The sequence below is a fragment of the Tauraco erythrolophus genome, chromosome 6, assembly GCF_009769465.1.
Source record: "Tauraco erythrolophus isolate bTauEry1 chromosome 6, bTauEry1.pri, whole genome shotgun sequence".
Classification (NCBI taxonomy): domain Eukaryota; kingdom Metazoa; phylum Chordata; class Aves; order Musophagiformes; family Musophagidae; genus Tauraco; species Tauraco erythrolophus.
Genome location: NC_141470.1, coordinates 53,442,017 through 53,457,274, shown reverse-complemented (window position 1 = coordinate 53,457,274; position 15,258 = coordinate 53,442,017). Strand labels below are relative to the sequence as shown.

The 15,258-nt window shown below is 38.2% G+C and overlaps 1 protein-coding gene across 6 annotated transcripts in view; it reads right to left on the bottom strand.

The window, feature by feature from the left end:
• Positions 1 to 1,380: 1,380 nt before the first annotated feature.
• Positions 1,381 to 15,258, bottom strand: part of ZC3H14 (zinc finger CCCH-type containing 14) — a 29,592-nt gene continuing 15,714 nt past the window's right edge. For 3 of the 6 annotated variants that reach the window (XM_086612749.1, XM_086612751.1, XM_086612753.1), the window contains 8 exons: positions 14,545 to 14,645; positions 11,689 to 11,844; positions 10,097 to 10,171; positions 9,491 to 9,647; positions 7,530 to 7,753; positions 5,497 to 5,617; positions 4,389 to 4,525; positions 2,312 to 3,354 (listed from right to left, as the gene is read on the bottom strand). In XM_086612749.1, coding sequence (XP_086468875.1) covers positions 3,101 to 3,354; positions 4,389 to 4,525; positions 5,497 to 5,617; positions 7,530 to 7,753; positions 9,491 to 9,647; positions 10,097 to 10,171; positions 11,689 to 11,844; positions 14,545 to 14,645 — 1,225 coding nt within the window. In that variant the 3' untranslated portion in view covers positions 2,312 to 3,100. Of the gene's footprint in view, positions 1,616 to 2,244; positions 3,355 to 4,388; positions 4,526 to 5,496; positions 5,618 to 7,529; positions 7,754 to 9,490; positions 9,648 to 10,096; positions 10,172 to 11,688; positions 11,845 to 14,544; positions 14,646 to 15,258 lie in introns of those variants that run through there. The other 3 variants (XM_086612750.1, XM_086612755.1, XM_086612752.1) reach the window with 3 other exon arrangements.

Here is a 15,258-nt window from a genome sequence, read left to right as displayed (position 1 = left end):
GCAGCTAACGAAGGCATTGGAAAATTCAATGGAAAAACAATGTGATTTGCAGTCTCATCTGGAAATTCATTTCAGTGTTGCTCTGTACAACATTGGTGAGAGCCCATCCTGTCCTCCTCTGCTCCCCTGTCAGGTCACCTTAGGAAAATATTTTACTATAGTTCTTTAAGCTTAAAATCCAGTTGTCTGTTCGGATTTGTTGTGTTTCATTATGGAGTGTGTCAGGTAATCCCTCTTGCTTAAAAAAAAATTAAAAAATTTTTAAAAAAAGTATTTTAAACTAGTCCAAAGGTATGGTCATGTATTATTGTAATAAGGATCATGGTTTTAAGTGTACTCCATTTTGGTTTCCACCATGAACATATAAGCCCTGTAACAATGTTGTACGTTTATTTAAAGTATATATATATATATAAAAAAAATTAAATGTCAGATTTTTGCATTAAGATTTTTTTAAATTTGAATATGAACTTTGAGTACTTTATTTCACAACAAAAAAAATTTAAAAATACTTTCCTGGAGTGTTAAGTTTCAGAATTCAAGACTATATTTGTCAAATTTAAGTTTAAAATATGTAGCTAACATTGTTTTCTGATATCAAATGTAAATATTTGTAAAAAGAAATTCTTTTGTATATTTTTGTGGAAATGTAGTTCCCCAAAAGATATGAAAGATTTAATAAAAAAGTGCATTTATGTTATTGCTCAACACTTTTCATCATTATAATACCACAAACATATTTCTGGTCACCTCCTGGGATTATTTTTTGCAATTTCTGGTCACCTCCTGGGATTATTCTCAACTTTCTGAAATGAGACAATGTCAAAATATGCCCAGTAGTCCGGTGTACTGGAAGAAAAAAGGATTCTTCAGACAGAGATTCAGAGAGGTACTTTCTATCTTTCTGGTATAAATGGAGACATCTGAAACCATTTATTTTCAAGTGATGCAGTATTTAATTTCATAGGTTTTTTAAATGGAGCACAATATCATCAACTGTTTAATTGTTCTTGCTTATGAAGCAGTTTTGTTCCCTTGTCTTTATTTTTTCCCTACTGGAGAAAGGACCACGGCTATGATGGCTATTACATGGAAAAAACACCCTAAAGACAAACACTGTACTCTTTTTTTCCCTGTGAGCAGGTGAAGAGTTCAGTCGCTATCTGCTAGGACATCACTTTGGTTGTATGCGTTGTACCAAACATTTGCTGAACAAAAATACTTCTAGGATGATCCGAATACAGGAATGAGTTTTCTAAGACCTGATGATACACTTAAGTCTTCAACACACTTAATCTCAAGCAAGAAATGTTACCCAAACAGAACACAGAACGTGCTTTGAAAGTTTTTAATGCAATTTGAAGTAAAACTTTTCTTACACAGACATTTTCTTCTTACATTGTAAAAAAAAATGTAAAATTGCTCAAACTTACAAATTTGGAAAATTAGAGACATTTCAAGTATGCAATCGATCTCATTTTATGAAAACAATGTATATTAAAAGTTCAAAATGCATGAATTTTTCTAACATCCTGTTCCCCTGGTGGTTAATCTTCCTTCCCGCTGCTGTCCAAAGGAGGCAAAGTTCAGTCCCAAGTTGTACCATAATCATTCACTGAGGGGAAAGAGAAAACTCACATAAGGAACAATCCTGCCGGTCTGTGCAGCTGCTTTGAGAACTGATTTGCGTCCTGCCCCAGTCATGGTTAAGACCTTTGCAGATGAGATCAGGTGGAGTGAAAGGCTCGTGTGAGCTGACTCTCTAAGACAGGCGCATGACTGCAGCTCTAGGAAGTTTCCTACTAGTTTATGAAATCATGGATAGATGACAGGAAGGAGCTGCTCTGCCAGAAACACTCCAAGAAACATCTGAACGTTTTGTGGAAAAAGACAGCTTAGACCCAAGATAAAACAACAGTAAAGAAGAGCTGATGTTGGCTTTTCAGCCTTACTCAAATAAACCTCAGTTCAACACGTCCAAGTCAGGATTCCAGTGACTCTGCCATATCCTAGCTGCAGGGCACTTGTTTTTCCAGTGTTGCATCACATTAACTAATGTTTATACTACTAAAAACAAACAGTAGAGAGTTCTCTTAAAAAAAAAAAATGCCTGTAACAGGTATCTTTCTTCATACAATCTCTGTTCATCACGCACACATTACTCCTGTGAGTAAAATTAACGTTTGTGACACAAGTCCCAACATACACTCTAAGCCTAATGAAGGAAAATAAGAAGTATCTCACCTGGTTTGAGTCCGAGTCCACTTCAAGGCGTGGCGTGGAGGTACGGCAACCGTTGGATGGTAGAAAGTGCAGTCTGGTCTTGTACACTGGGTATTAAATCTACAATGCTAAAAACGACAGCGTTTCAGGAGAGCCTCCGTGAAGCGGGCTGGTGGAACTACCCAACAAGCCACCCTGGGACGTGTCACAGGCACGTCTGCAGTACTGTATGGCACATCCGACAGATAACTGAGTCGACAGCTACACAGACTGCTGCCATCGGTTCAACCCAAGGGCAGAATAAGGAAATAGGGAAATCCTTTTTCAGAAGCACTGATTAAGAGCTAGATGCTCCAAAACTGCCTCTGCACTGACGGGTGGAAGCTGCTTTGCTTTTAAGGGTTTACAGAGTTCAGGTTCAACTGATCTGTGGGTACAAGTTAGGAGCGTGATGCAGCACTGCTGAAAGACAGAGGGAAAGCCAGAGAACCTGGGAACAGTCCTGGGAACCCACTGCATTTCAGCATCGTTAAGGCTTGAGAAAGCACTAAACTTACTGGCGTAAGGATACGCAGGGTCACAATTCTATAGAATAGAAGTGTCCGAGTTACAAACTCTTGTACTATATAAATCACATTAATATACTTCAGGGTAACTGGGCAATCTTTAAAGTTCCTGTATATTGCCGCACATCCAAAGGAAGTGTCAAGAGTTGGAAAGATATTCCTTCCATATAGGGTATAAGATGTCCTCCTCCTCTGCCCTCAGCATCCTGGCTGGGCAGATTTCTGACAAGTGCTATGGCTGGCTGGCTGAAATTCCCCAGAATCATCTGATAGAAAGGCAGACTATTCAAAAATACAATTTTTCAAATTCTTCAAGTCTCTGCTTTTGCATATTCTGTTTCTGAGCTAAAGATAAAATGTGAAAAGGAAAAGGAAAAAGTGCAAAATGCTAGTGACATTTCCTGTCCCAAAGTAACATATTTCAAGTATCTTTCTGGAAAGGAAGGGAAAAGAGAGAAGACAATTCTTACTTTTGGGTGGTAAAATGGACATTCCATTTTCTTACAAGCAGGAAAAAACTTGCACAGCGGACTACTGGGGGATACAGACGGTGTAGGTAGTGGTGCTAACAGTAGAAAAGAACAGAACAGGAAGTGAGCCTGGATCAGAATAAACTGCTTTTTCAATATAGTTCTGCACAAACTTGAATGTATCAATCCTTCTGCAAGAAATTACGTTTTACAATACACCAAAGTTCTGCAAGAAATACGAGAAGCATATCTCAAAGCACTAAGTGGATCTCGTCCTGGGGCAGAACAAGACTATTGGGTCATCGTTCTTCACCATTTCACAGCAGAAGGTACCGTGGTCATGGTGAAGCTTCCAACAAATTAAGCAAGATCCTGGTAGACAGAGACATGCAAATGTTAAATTTAGAGAGCAGCAAGCCTGCTAGAGTTTAAGCCTACCAGACTGAAAAGCGCAGGCAGTGCATTTTCCAGCGATACCGAGGAGCTGCTGGAAACGATACAGGAGACGATGAGCATGTTGTACTCTGCCTTCTGGCAAAGTAACAAAACTGCATCGTACTATGATGAAAGGCTAAACCACTTCCAAAAGATCATGACTCCAGTGGAGTAAAGGCCCTTCACCTTGGCACTGTTCAAAGGCTCAGGGATACCAGCCTGTAATCCAAACACAGCTATTTTGCCTTCACTAGGTAACCTCATCCCCGAAAGTCATCTCGTTATTACATTAAGTTAACTCCGGCAGTGTCATTAAAGAAAAAAATGTTCACACAAAACCAGGAACTTCTGTTTTCGATTTGTGCCACAAGCTCTTAGTACAACATGTATCCAGTTTGAGAAACAAATTAGAGTAAAACTGCAATGCTGGCTCATGCCTTCAGACCAAGGCACCACTTTGGCCTTGCACAGATTTCACATGGGCTCCTGCGTAACAGCGTTCAGGGATTTTTCTGGTAACGGTTTTTGTGCTAACACTGGATTATTATTCTTCATCTAGCATTAAGAGTTGAAAGAAAATTAAGTCAAATCAAGCAAAAAATTATTTTTTCACCACTCCCAGTTTCTGCTTCCAAGAATCCTGTTTTCCCTTCAGCACTTTCATTTAAAGCTCAAAAAAACAAGAGGTGCTCACCTGGTTTAGGACATGGATGGGGGGTTCGTCGACTGGCATGAGTGTAAGGACAGTCTGGCTTAGTGCACTTTGCATCATATTTACAGTTTGGATGGATGAACAAGCACTTATCGGCAAATTTGCAGTTAGGAAAAACTCTGAGGGAAAAGAAATTGAGTCATAAGCCCATACCCAGAGCAAAATTCCCCAGCAGCTGCTGTGCATGGAAGCCAGAATTATCACAAAAAGCCAGAACTACAACAGGGCTTGCAGATGTGCGTTAGTTACTTCCAAAGCAGGGCATGTGGGTGTAGTGTACCAGCTGTACACCAACAGATCTGTACTCATTCTCCCTCTGGACACTCTTTACACGCAGTAAATAACTGAACTACCCCACACTCAGTGGAGTTCGGCAGCAGGCTACTTGTTGCAAGCTAAGACGTATCATTCTTAGTGCGCAGTGCACAGCACCAAAAGCACTGCGAATTCTGACCTTTGCACAGAGGGGCACAGAATTCCCTAGGTAACCTGGTTCATTCACTGAAGAGAAAGTGTTATTTTGGACTTAGTTATGTTGGATTTATAAACAAAATTCAAATGTCTGAGTAAGGGAAGCTTCCAAATCCGGTAACATCTACCTCAAAACAGAAATTGTTTTTCTAGACCGTTGCTGCTTGTGGAAGAGAAGTCAAAGGCACAGTGCATGTTCAAGAGTTAGCATCTGCTGCCAAGTAATAAAACAAATAAATCACTGCATTGCCATGTAATGGTACCCTAACATGTTCAAAAGCATTTTGGCAGCTAGCAGAAGAGTAGCTGTTGTTTTAAGAAGACACCGATTCCCACATCTCTAAGCAACACAACAGCACCAGCCTGTCTGCTCAACTGAGCTTTCTCCTGCCTGAGCACGGCTGTGACTCTACTAACTAAAAACATCGCTGTATTCTGACACATGGTAGACGGGAAGGAAACCAAAGAAATTCCAGTGTGAGAGTCTAGCTCCCATCCCTACCGTAACAGACTTACACTGCCATGGAGTATTTACTAACACAGAAGGGAAATTTGTAGCACCGAAATAAGAATAAAAATAAAAATAACATGTCAAGTGGATGAGCTTTGCACTACTCACTTGCAAGGTAGCGTGGGGTGATGGTACACACATTCATCTCCATTTTTACAGGCAGGCCAGTACTTGCAGCGCTCAAGCACCTTCTCCTGTTTTTGCAGCACATGTAACTGTTCCATATCCACTAGGAACGAAAGAAAAAAAGAAAAAAGAACTAGCTGAAAACCTTTATGATTCTATATGCAATTTGGTGTACATGATATATAGCATTATTTCCTACTCTTGCTCTCCTTTTAACCCAATTCTTGATAAGCCTCTATTAATCAAAAAAAGTCACGACACTAAAAATTTATGTACAATCCTATCATCTGAAGAAAATTTCCAAAACCACAGAGTGAAAGAAATCATAATATTGGAATGACAGCTGTCTTCTGGTGATAAAAGATCAAACTTGCACTGTTTATAAGAAAAATAAATTAATTTTCTTCACCAATCCAAATTGAGGTGTTGAAGTCAAACAGACCAGATCTTGATCAGACAAGACGAAGATTCTTCAACTAAACCTTAGTTATGACGGTTCTGCTGAGCCATGTGTTAACAGCTATGCTTCCTTTCTCCAAAATATTTTTGGCTCTAGAAAATTATTTCAAGAGATACAGTAAAAAAATCAATTTCTACACTAAGCAGATAGGATTTATTAGTATGGGGGCACGCACTGAAAAAGAATCACTTTCATGTAATTTGCTCGGACATACACCACATCCACTTCAGTTACCCGAACCGAGCCTCCAAACCAAAAAGCATTTAAGAAATTCCAAGCTGAAACATACTATACCTACACTGCTCCACAGGACCCTGGGGGCTTTGACTTTCTCCTATTTAACGTTATTTGTAAAGCATCACTCTGAAAATTCAGGTGATTAAGTATATACCTTTACTGTTGTCTTATTTTCCAAAATCTGCCTAAACCTTTGGCTTTTGAAAGCTTTCCAGGACTGCTAGACTTACCTCTCTGATCTTACCAGTGACACACTCCTGTACCAAATAGCTTTAGTCAGCAGTATGAAACAGAGTATACTAGTAAAAGCACAGATTTGCAAGGGTAGTACTCTAAAGTGTATTTCACTGTACTAGTAAAAATGTGCCAACGGATATATAACATTCCTTTCTTCTTTAAGACCGCCTGATATGTGTAGTACTTCTGCACCCAGTGGGACTGGAAGGACACAGACTTAAAAAGATTGTTTGCTTTTCCCTCATAGGTCTCTCATAATTGCATTACACATTTAGAGCTGGATCCATGAAATTTAAGAGTTCTCTGTATAGCATCAAATACTGTTATTTAGTTCAGAAAATTTGGATGCACTGCTACTATGGAAAATAAAGGTCTTTATTTTCATAAGAAAACTAAAAAAAAAAAAGAATCCAAATATGACCTTAAGGCAAGTATTCGACAGGCCTATAACAAAACAATATCCTCTGTATTTTTCATCACCGTGTCAGCATTCTAAACAATCCAAACCTATGCTTTAGCAAACAACTTCCCGTGTGATTCAAAAGGTATCCTGAATATACAAACCTCCAAGTAAAATCATACACTGTTTAAGTTCTACTTTCAGAGATTCTAGCAACTTGACTCTGCCAACACCTTATACTTAACAGGTTCCTTTTGGTATCACAAATCTAGACAGAAACATTAACACCACCTGACATATTTTTTTAAAGTTCAAGACACAGCAGAACGTTCAGTGAAAATTCCTCCTGTCTGTTAGCATGGGGACAAACGACAATGGGCCAACCAGAAGTGCAGATTTCTGGCAATGAAGACAAACTACATTTTCAAATGAAAAAATCAAACTTTCTCCACATATCCCAGTATTGGCAATTATTTATGTGCCATATTGTTCTATTTTACCAAGACAGAGGCTTCTAAAGATATGGCCCCACTGAACTACCACATTTCATTTGCCTAAAGAATGTTCTAATTTGAAGAATAAACACTATCACCTTGACTTCTTAAGAATGATGTCTCCAAGAGTTCTACCCACAATCAAACCACCACATAAATGTTAGATCCTGTTGGTAAGCATCATTACCATCACAGCCCTCTAGCTGTCTGGTTACAATTTGCATTTGCTGTGCTCGAAGGCCTTTCAATCCTTTGCCGGCATACATGTTTTGTGTAACTGGCCTTAATCCTTCAGTTATACACATATCTTCCTCCTCTTGATCAGAAAGGTATCCCGGTGGACTGGGCACACCATCCAGCGTCACGATGAACTTGGGACTAGCAGGTTTCTCTGGCTGTGCAAGCTGGTCTCTATCAAACAAAGAAATGTAGCAAAAATAGATTTTCTAACTCGAGAGGTTTGAGTAAAAGTGAGCTGCACTAGTGACTAAAAGTAGTACAAGCTAATCTATGGAGGCCCACACAGTAACAAACCTTCTTTTGATACTACTAATAACGTACTCTCATTAACAGTTTGCCTTCTAGTGTCCCTGAGGCACTAATAAGAAATACAGCTTTCAATGGCATACGGTAGAGAACGTTTCAGTTTGTTGCATTCTGCAAAATGGACAGATCCAAAAGCTCATTTATAGACATAGTAAAATAAAGCGATTACTCTTTTGAAGAATTTACAGTTTTGAGACCAAAAAAGTGAGGGTAAATACCATTCTTGGAATCATAAACCTTTTAATACACAAAACAATTGTCTGCTCAAAAATACTGAGCAGCACATTACGAAAGAGCAGGTGTAAAAGTTTTTAGAATGAGGAAGAGAGTTGAAATACTGACACTAAGAACTTTGATGGTCAGCCTGACAGAAAGATCAGTCTAGCCTAGTATCCTGGATCTGACAGCAGGCAATGTGGATAAAGGAGGGAGTATAAAAACAGGGGATGCATACGTTTTCTCTCCAATCTTCCATTGTCCCATTCATTTCACCTGAGGGATTTCCTGAATGGCATGTGATTCTAAATATTTGGAAACACACTATGGAGTTCTCATCTTTGACACACAATGATGGTGTAAACTTTGCTTCTCTATGAAATTAGGCTAAAAGCAACTACAGTGTAGAATGCCTTTAAGAAGAGAGAAAAACAACACATTAAAAACATCACTAGCCAGAACTTTCAAGTTCAAGCTGGCAGAAATTGACCTACACACATGTAAAAATTTATGGCTCTCCCACAGCGCAGCCACAGTTTTCACCTGTGACACTGCGAGGTTGCCCTTTTCGAGGTTTGGTCATTGTTGGGTTTATTTTTAATTAACACAGGCTGTTTAAAGCCGCTCGTGGAAAGGAAATATTAACAGTTTCTCAAACACAACAACCCACAGTGATGAAGCATATTGTTCTGAGTGGTTTTTAACTCTTTAACAGGTAAGACACCTAAAACTATTTGGTAGCTGGAACTATCAAGGCCTTTAACAAGTTAGGAAGATGACTGTGCACTGGCCATTGTTCCTTTGGGGAAATGAAAAAACATCTACAACACATCGTTTGAAGCTGACATGAAATTTCTCTTGGCCAAACTCACCAGTAAGGAGCCTTAAATCACTTGTCCCACATGCCACTTAACTGTTTGTTGGCTGACGGATACTGAGCTACCTGCATGTAGAATGTGCTGTTTTCCCTCCAGCACCGAGAGCTCAGGATTTGCCATACTCATTACCGCACTGAAAGACATTTCTTAAGAAGTGTAATCTCAGGGTGAAACAGGTATAGAACTAAAGGCAACTTAATCAACATTATTACTTAACTAAGGTTTCAGAAATCAGAACAGCTATGACAAAGAAGAGCAGTACTTTTCAGTTCCTTCTTATTTCTTGCAAATTAAAGACATGCTCAAGCTATAGTTGACCCTGGGAATTACTTTACACTTAGAAGGATTTCTGGAAGTCTTTTTCCTCTGCTATTCAATGTCAGTCCATTTTCCATGATTTCACAGATCCTGAATGGACTGACAAAGCACAAGTAGGACTGAATGATTCCATCTAAACCACAAACAAGCATTCTGAATAATAACAGTCCTAGAAGAATTAACTTTTTACCGTGTCTGTATTAGTCGTCCTGAGAGTACTCGTATTGCCTCTGTGGCCCTCTTTCCCAGCTGCTGATTCTGCGGCACTGTTTCCTCAGATAACTTGGGCTTCTTCAGGATAAATGACCTAGTATCTGTATGGACCATAGATTCCGCATCATAGTAATCTGAATTGAGAGAAAAATTACATAGAAAAGAGAAAAATAAGGTTGTAGTTGCACTCTTAATTTATTGCATATTTTTTAATATCAATTTACATGGCCAATAAACTAATTTTATTTTGTTTCAAGCTCTTACTCGTAGCTACCAGAAAACATTTTTACTTCCTTGCTAATTACAAAGAAGTAGATCAACAGAAGCGCCATAGGCCATATTAGGCCAGATCAGCAAACTTTTGTTACTGGAATGGCTTTGCTGAAACAGCATTGAAGGGTGCCCACACACACCTAAAACCTCTCAGACTTTGAACATCTACTGATGCAGCGCTTTTATTCCTTAGAGATGCAGAAACTAGAAAATACTAGAAATCAGTATAATTACTTGAAAAGGAAGTTATATTTTAACATTCACTGACCAGTAGTGTTCAATTTGAAAATAAAAGATCACAAGACTTAACCTGGAGTCACTTGCAAGGTATCTTCAATCACAGGATCAATCTGGAGCCGAGAAGAGAGCTCCTTTTGTTCAGCTCCTAAAAAAAAAAAAAACGTAATCAGAAGCATATTTTACTGCATGACAAAATGAAACTATAGATTAAAGAACTGAAGCATACTCTTCCAATTCCTTTGATTTAAAAAACCCAACAAAAACCTCCGTACTTCTAACAGAAAAAAAACATTCTTATTGTTATGAACCCCTTTCTCATTGTTTCAGAAACAATAACAAGTTTTTTCCAGCCATATGGCAGAGCAAAAATCTAAATATTGAAAGCCTTCACTCTTTCCCAGAATTCTTGCTCAGTACAAACTAGGTCTGTGGGTATGGCAACTTACAAAGGTCAAGTTCCTTCTCCTCATTTGTAGAGGGGTTGACTATTCAGAGAACAAACACGCAGGAAAGCAGCTAATCACGAGGGACTCTATGGTCATCATCTTAAAAGACGTGGAACGAATCAGAGTAGCACTGTTCTATGCTTGACTTATGGTTTGAAACAAAATATTTTGCTTTCTGCAGTTTCCTAAGCAAGCTGTCATCTCCATTTCAATGGCAAAAGAGCAAAAATATTTAACATAAGATTTTCTGTACATTAATTCAAAGACTGATAAAGCTTCTTCTTACGTACTTTATAGTTGAAATTCTATCTATTTTACGTTGGCAGAAAGATTCCAAGTACAGCTGTATGAGAAATAAGAGACTGAAAATTTAACAATTTTCATTTTAGTACCGAAAGTTTCCATTCCTCAACAATGACTGTGAGCTCATGTAACAAAGATCTTCTCAAACCAAATTTTACTCAACAATCTAAACACTTAGCAAGAGTAAACTAACAACTTCTTACAGAAGTATTTTTCCATCACCTTACTTCTATGATTCCTCGTAACTAACACAGACACACACACGTTTCTTTCTTTGTAAGAAAATCATGTTGAAGAGGTAATTTGATTGCCTTTAAACGTTATGTCATTTTCCTTCAGGAGTTTTGTAACAGAAGTAAAAACAAAGCTTACTGTTCACAGTTATCCTGGTATCAGCTGTCCTGTAACAGCAAATATAGTACTCCAATATTGACACAAAAAAATATAACATTAGAACTATTCGTGTGGTAACAGTATGTCAGAAAGAATCTTTTAATACTTCATATGCTGCAAAATTATTGCAAATGTAGAGTTATCTTAACTCTCATATAAGTTTCGTGACAGAATTACTCCTACAAGATACTAAGGAAAAAAATGCAAAGGATGGGGAAAGAGAAGCTATCCCAATATAAATGGATAAATTTGCTTATTGCATTTGCTTACGCAAAAGTATTCTTCAGTGACACGCCAGAATGCTACACCACCCTTTGCTCACTGATTAATCCCTCTGAGGTTGCGTGTATGTGTGTATCTATCTTACAGCCACGCTTTAGAAAGCTTCTTGGTTTTCAGGGCACTTCCACATGCAACTTTTGATGCTGACTTAAAAATTCAAACCATTTCTTTTCTCTGCTCAGCTTGTTGTAAAAGGACACTCCCTGGTATAAATTTTTAAAGAATATTATCAGATGACCTTGAATTCCTTCAACTGTCTGCTCCTTCGGCTCTTCTACTTGAAGCTGAGAACTCAGAGCAGGCAGTCTGTTTTGCACATGGATTACTTCTAACTGAGATTCTTCTGAGCTAATTCGAGTTCTTGGTGCGACTGGAACAGTCTGTTTCTGTGGAACTTTAAATAAAGAAACTATGATAAATCATTTACATACAACCCAATCACACAACAGCACTATTTTTACATATGGTGCTAAAATAACACTAAAATTCCTACACAGACGCACACACACACACAAAAATCGCAAGCATCTGACTCCACAAAAAGCTACCTGTAAAATTCTTAATGTGAAAGTACATTTGTGCATGTGCATAGAGCACTCTATGAGTGGCACCTCAGAACATCTGCTTGTAAGACAAAATAGCATGACAAGGATTAGAGTAACATCAGCAAAGTAGTAATTCATCCACTTCCACACATAATTAATTTGGTACTTTTTTATGGGATTGAAATCACTTTTCATTCCATCTTTCGTATAAACAATCATGGATTATCAATGTGTGTTTTTCATAAGGTGCCAGCTCCCCTCTGCTAAGGTGCTTGCAAATAGAATATAAAACTCAATGACAGTAGAATTGTAGAATCATTTAGGTTGGAAAAGACCCTTAAGATCATCGAGTCCAACCCACTGCCAAGTCCACCGCAAAAACATGTCCCTAAGCATCACATCTACACGTCTTTTAAACACCTCCAGGGATGGTGACTCAACCACTTCCCTGGGCAGCCTACTCCAATGCCTGACAACCCTTTCAGTGAAGAAATTTTTCCTCATATCCAATCTAAACCTCTGCGGCACAACTTGAGGCCATTTCCTCTTGTGCTATCACTGTTACTTGGGAGAAAGGACTGACACCCACCTCATTCCAATCTCCCACAAGTAGGTGTAGGCATCCTTTCAGGCAGTTGTAGTATGGAATTTGGGGGTATCAGGACAACGAATTGACTTCTTTACTTGGCTTTTGCTAAAACCATCAGAACTGGTTATGAAAAGCTAAGCATGTTCTTCCCTTGGCTGAATATCACATCAGCACTGAACTTCTGACACATATAACTGAAAGGTACTGCTCAGTACTGGAGTTATCATTTATAATCCTACCATTTTGTTTTACCTATGTATTTCAAATTAGCTTATTTCCATGTTTCATCCAAAATACTTAAAAAATACATGAACTACTACCTCTGAAGTAGCAGAACCTGCATGATACTTCAGATAAAATTCACAAATCACCTCTGTATCAAACCACAAACTGGTGCTTTTTGGTCTCTCCACTGAAATATTCTCATGTTGGTAAATCAAACTGCAAGATCACCACTATTAGAAATCAATAGTTTTAATTAATTTTATAAATTTCTGGCTGTGCTCTATTTTCTGGTTGCTATGTACGCAGGCAAGAGCTTCCTGGATCACCTCAAAGTACTGTTTGTTACCTGTGTCACTGCTTTTTCCACCATAAACACTCCTTGCTGGATAACCAGCATCAGAACTCAGGAGTATTAGTGTTCCTGCCTCTTATCCTAACAAACTGCTCGTTCTGCTTGCCACTTAGAATGAGGACAAGCTCTTAATGCTTGGGAGGCACTTAATGTTATTTGCTATTAAGGAAAAAGCATAATTTTCTTTTAGAAGTTCATTTACTGTATGACACATATTTTGAAAGTAGTCCAGCAATCCCATAGTTTACTAGGACTATTCTTAGTTAATTTTTCTTCAGTTCTAAGCTTGGAAACAATCTTTATTAGTCATCCATACAACTTATTCTGTTTTAAAATCAGCTCACTCTATATCCCACTTCTAACATGCACGGACATCTCCTCCAATTCAAGAGCCTTTGAACACAGAAAACTCCATAGGCATCTCATGCCTTTAGATCTACTTATCAGCACCTGTGCAACTTTGAAAATACAAGTAACGACAAGAAAACAGGGAAGAAGTTCACAATGACTATTTTGTAAATATGATAATACAGAGGAAGATACGTGTTTCTTACAGTTAGTTTGCAGGTTTTGAGAGAGAGAGCAGGCAAGAGATTTTGGATGGCTTTCAGTTGTGCTCCAGAAGGCATAAAAGTCATGGTTTATGTAGTTTAGCGAATGCTCCTTCCCTGGCAATGTGCAATGCTTCCTGCTGACAACACTGTGTTTGTTAACTCCCAATGAAATGAAAGCACACGACAACAGCTGGATCTGCCCTTCTACAGCAGAAGTCTCTCCTAGCTAGGAGAACTGAATGCCTACACACGGGCAACTGCTCAGTTGCTGTATCAACTGCAAATCAACACCTAAAACCACTGAACTAAAATTGCAGCCTCACTATTTAAAGACAATATACACTGATGTATCAATCGGTACGTTGCTTGTTATTTTGCACTTTGATTACCTATATCCAGTGCATTTTGATTTTTTGCTGTTTGGCTTTTTTCTCCTCCCCTCTCAGAAGGAAGGAAGAGAGTGCAGAAAGGGAAAAAAGATCATCCAAATAGCTCAAACAATCTGCCTAATTCTGAAAGCTTTCCCCTTGGTAACTATCAACTTCAGAGTATTTCTGGCACTTCCATTTTGAATCTATACACTTTACAGACTTACTGTCTTGATTAATATATTTTTAAGTAATTCCTTCCTCCCATGTTTATGCTTTCATACTTCATCACTGAAGATTAATGTAATGTTCACAGGACACGCAAAAATCACTTACATGTATCACTGACAAGTGCTATTTTAACATTCTGTTTTATCTCTAAGTGCTATCTTTAGCTTGGCTTTATAAAACAGGGCTTGGAAATATTGTATCTTAGCACAAACAAAACCAATGCTAATTACCAGTGGAATAATTGGTTGTTTTTGTAACCGATTCCTGCGCTTCAGAGATTGCCTTCAGTATTAAATTCTTATTGGCCTGTTTTGAAGGTGGCAATGAAGGTCTAAGGAAGATTAAAAAAAAAAAAATTAATTATACGTGAATTCCAACAGCAACTGTATCCATGTTAAACACAAGTATTTCAACAGGTTAACACAGTTACGCATAATACTGATAGAAATCATAATCTAAAATCACTTTATCCATATTTGTTTTCAGCTTATTAATCCACTGAGAGGATTCACAAAACGCTCTCAAAAATGGAAGTCCAGAGGTATGATTTCACCTCTCAGCTTAAGCTGCTGTAAAACCATGTTGTATCTAAAAGGCACAAACTCTGCCATTCATTTCCTCCAGCTCTGCCCCTCAGATGCCTGTTGCTACATTTGTGTTGGCACTAGTAATTATGCAGCTGCCCCGGACAGTAAGATCCAGCTGAAAACTGACTCTATCAAAAACATATTAGTCGTAAAACAAGTTTTATGTTTGTCTCTGAACATCAACAATAAGGAAGTTTAAATCACGTATTTGTGCTGTGACACTGAAGATAAATTCAATAACGTGTATTAGCTTAAAACAAGTCTTATACAAGCTGGCACTGTAGATCAGTAGAACCACCTCTTCCCTACTTTAAATGTTCTTCCTCTTATTACAAAAAGTCAGATACAAACCATTGA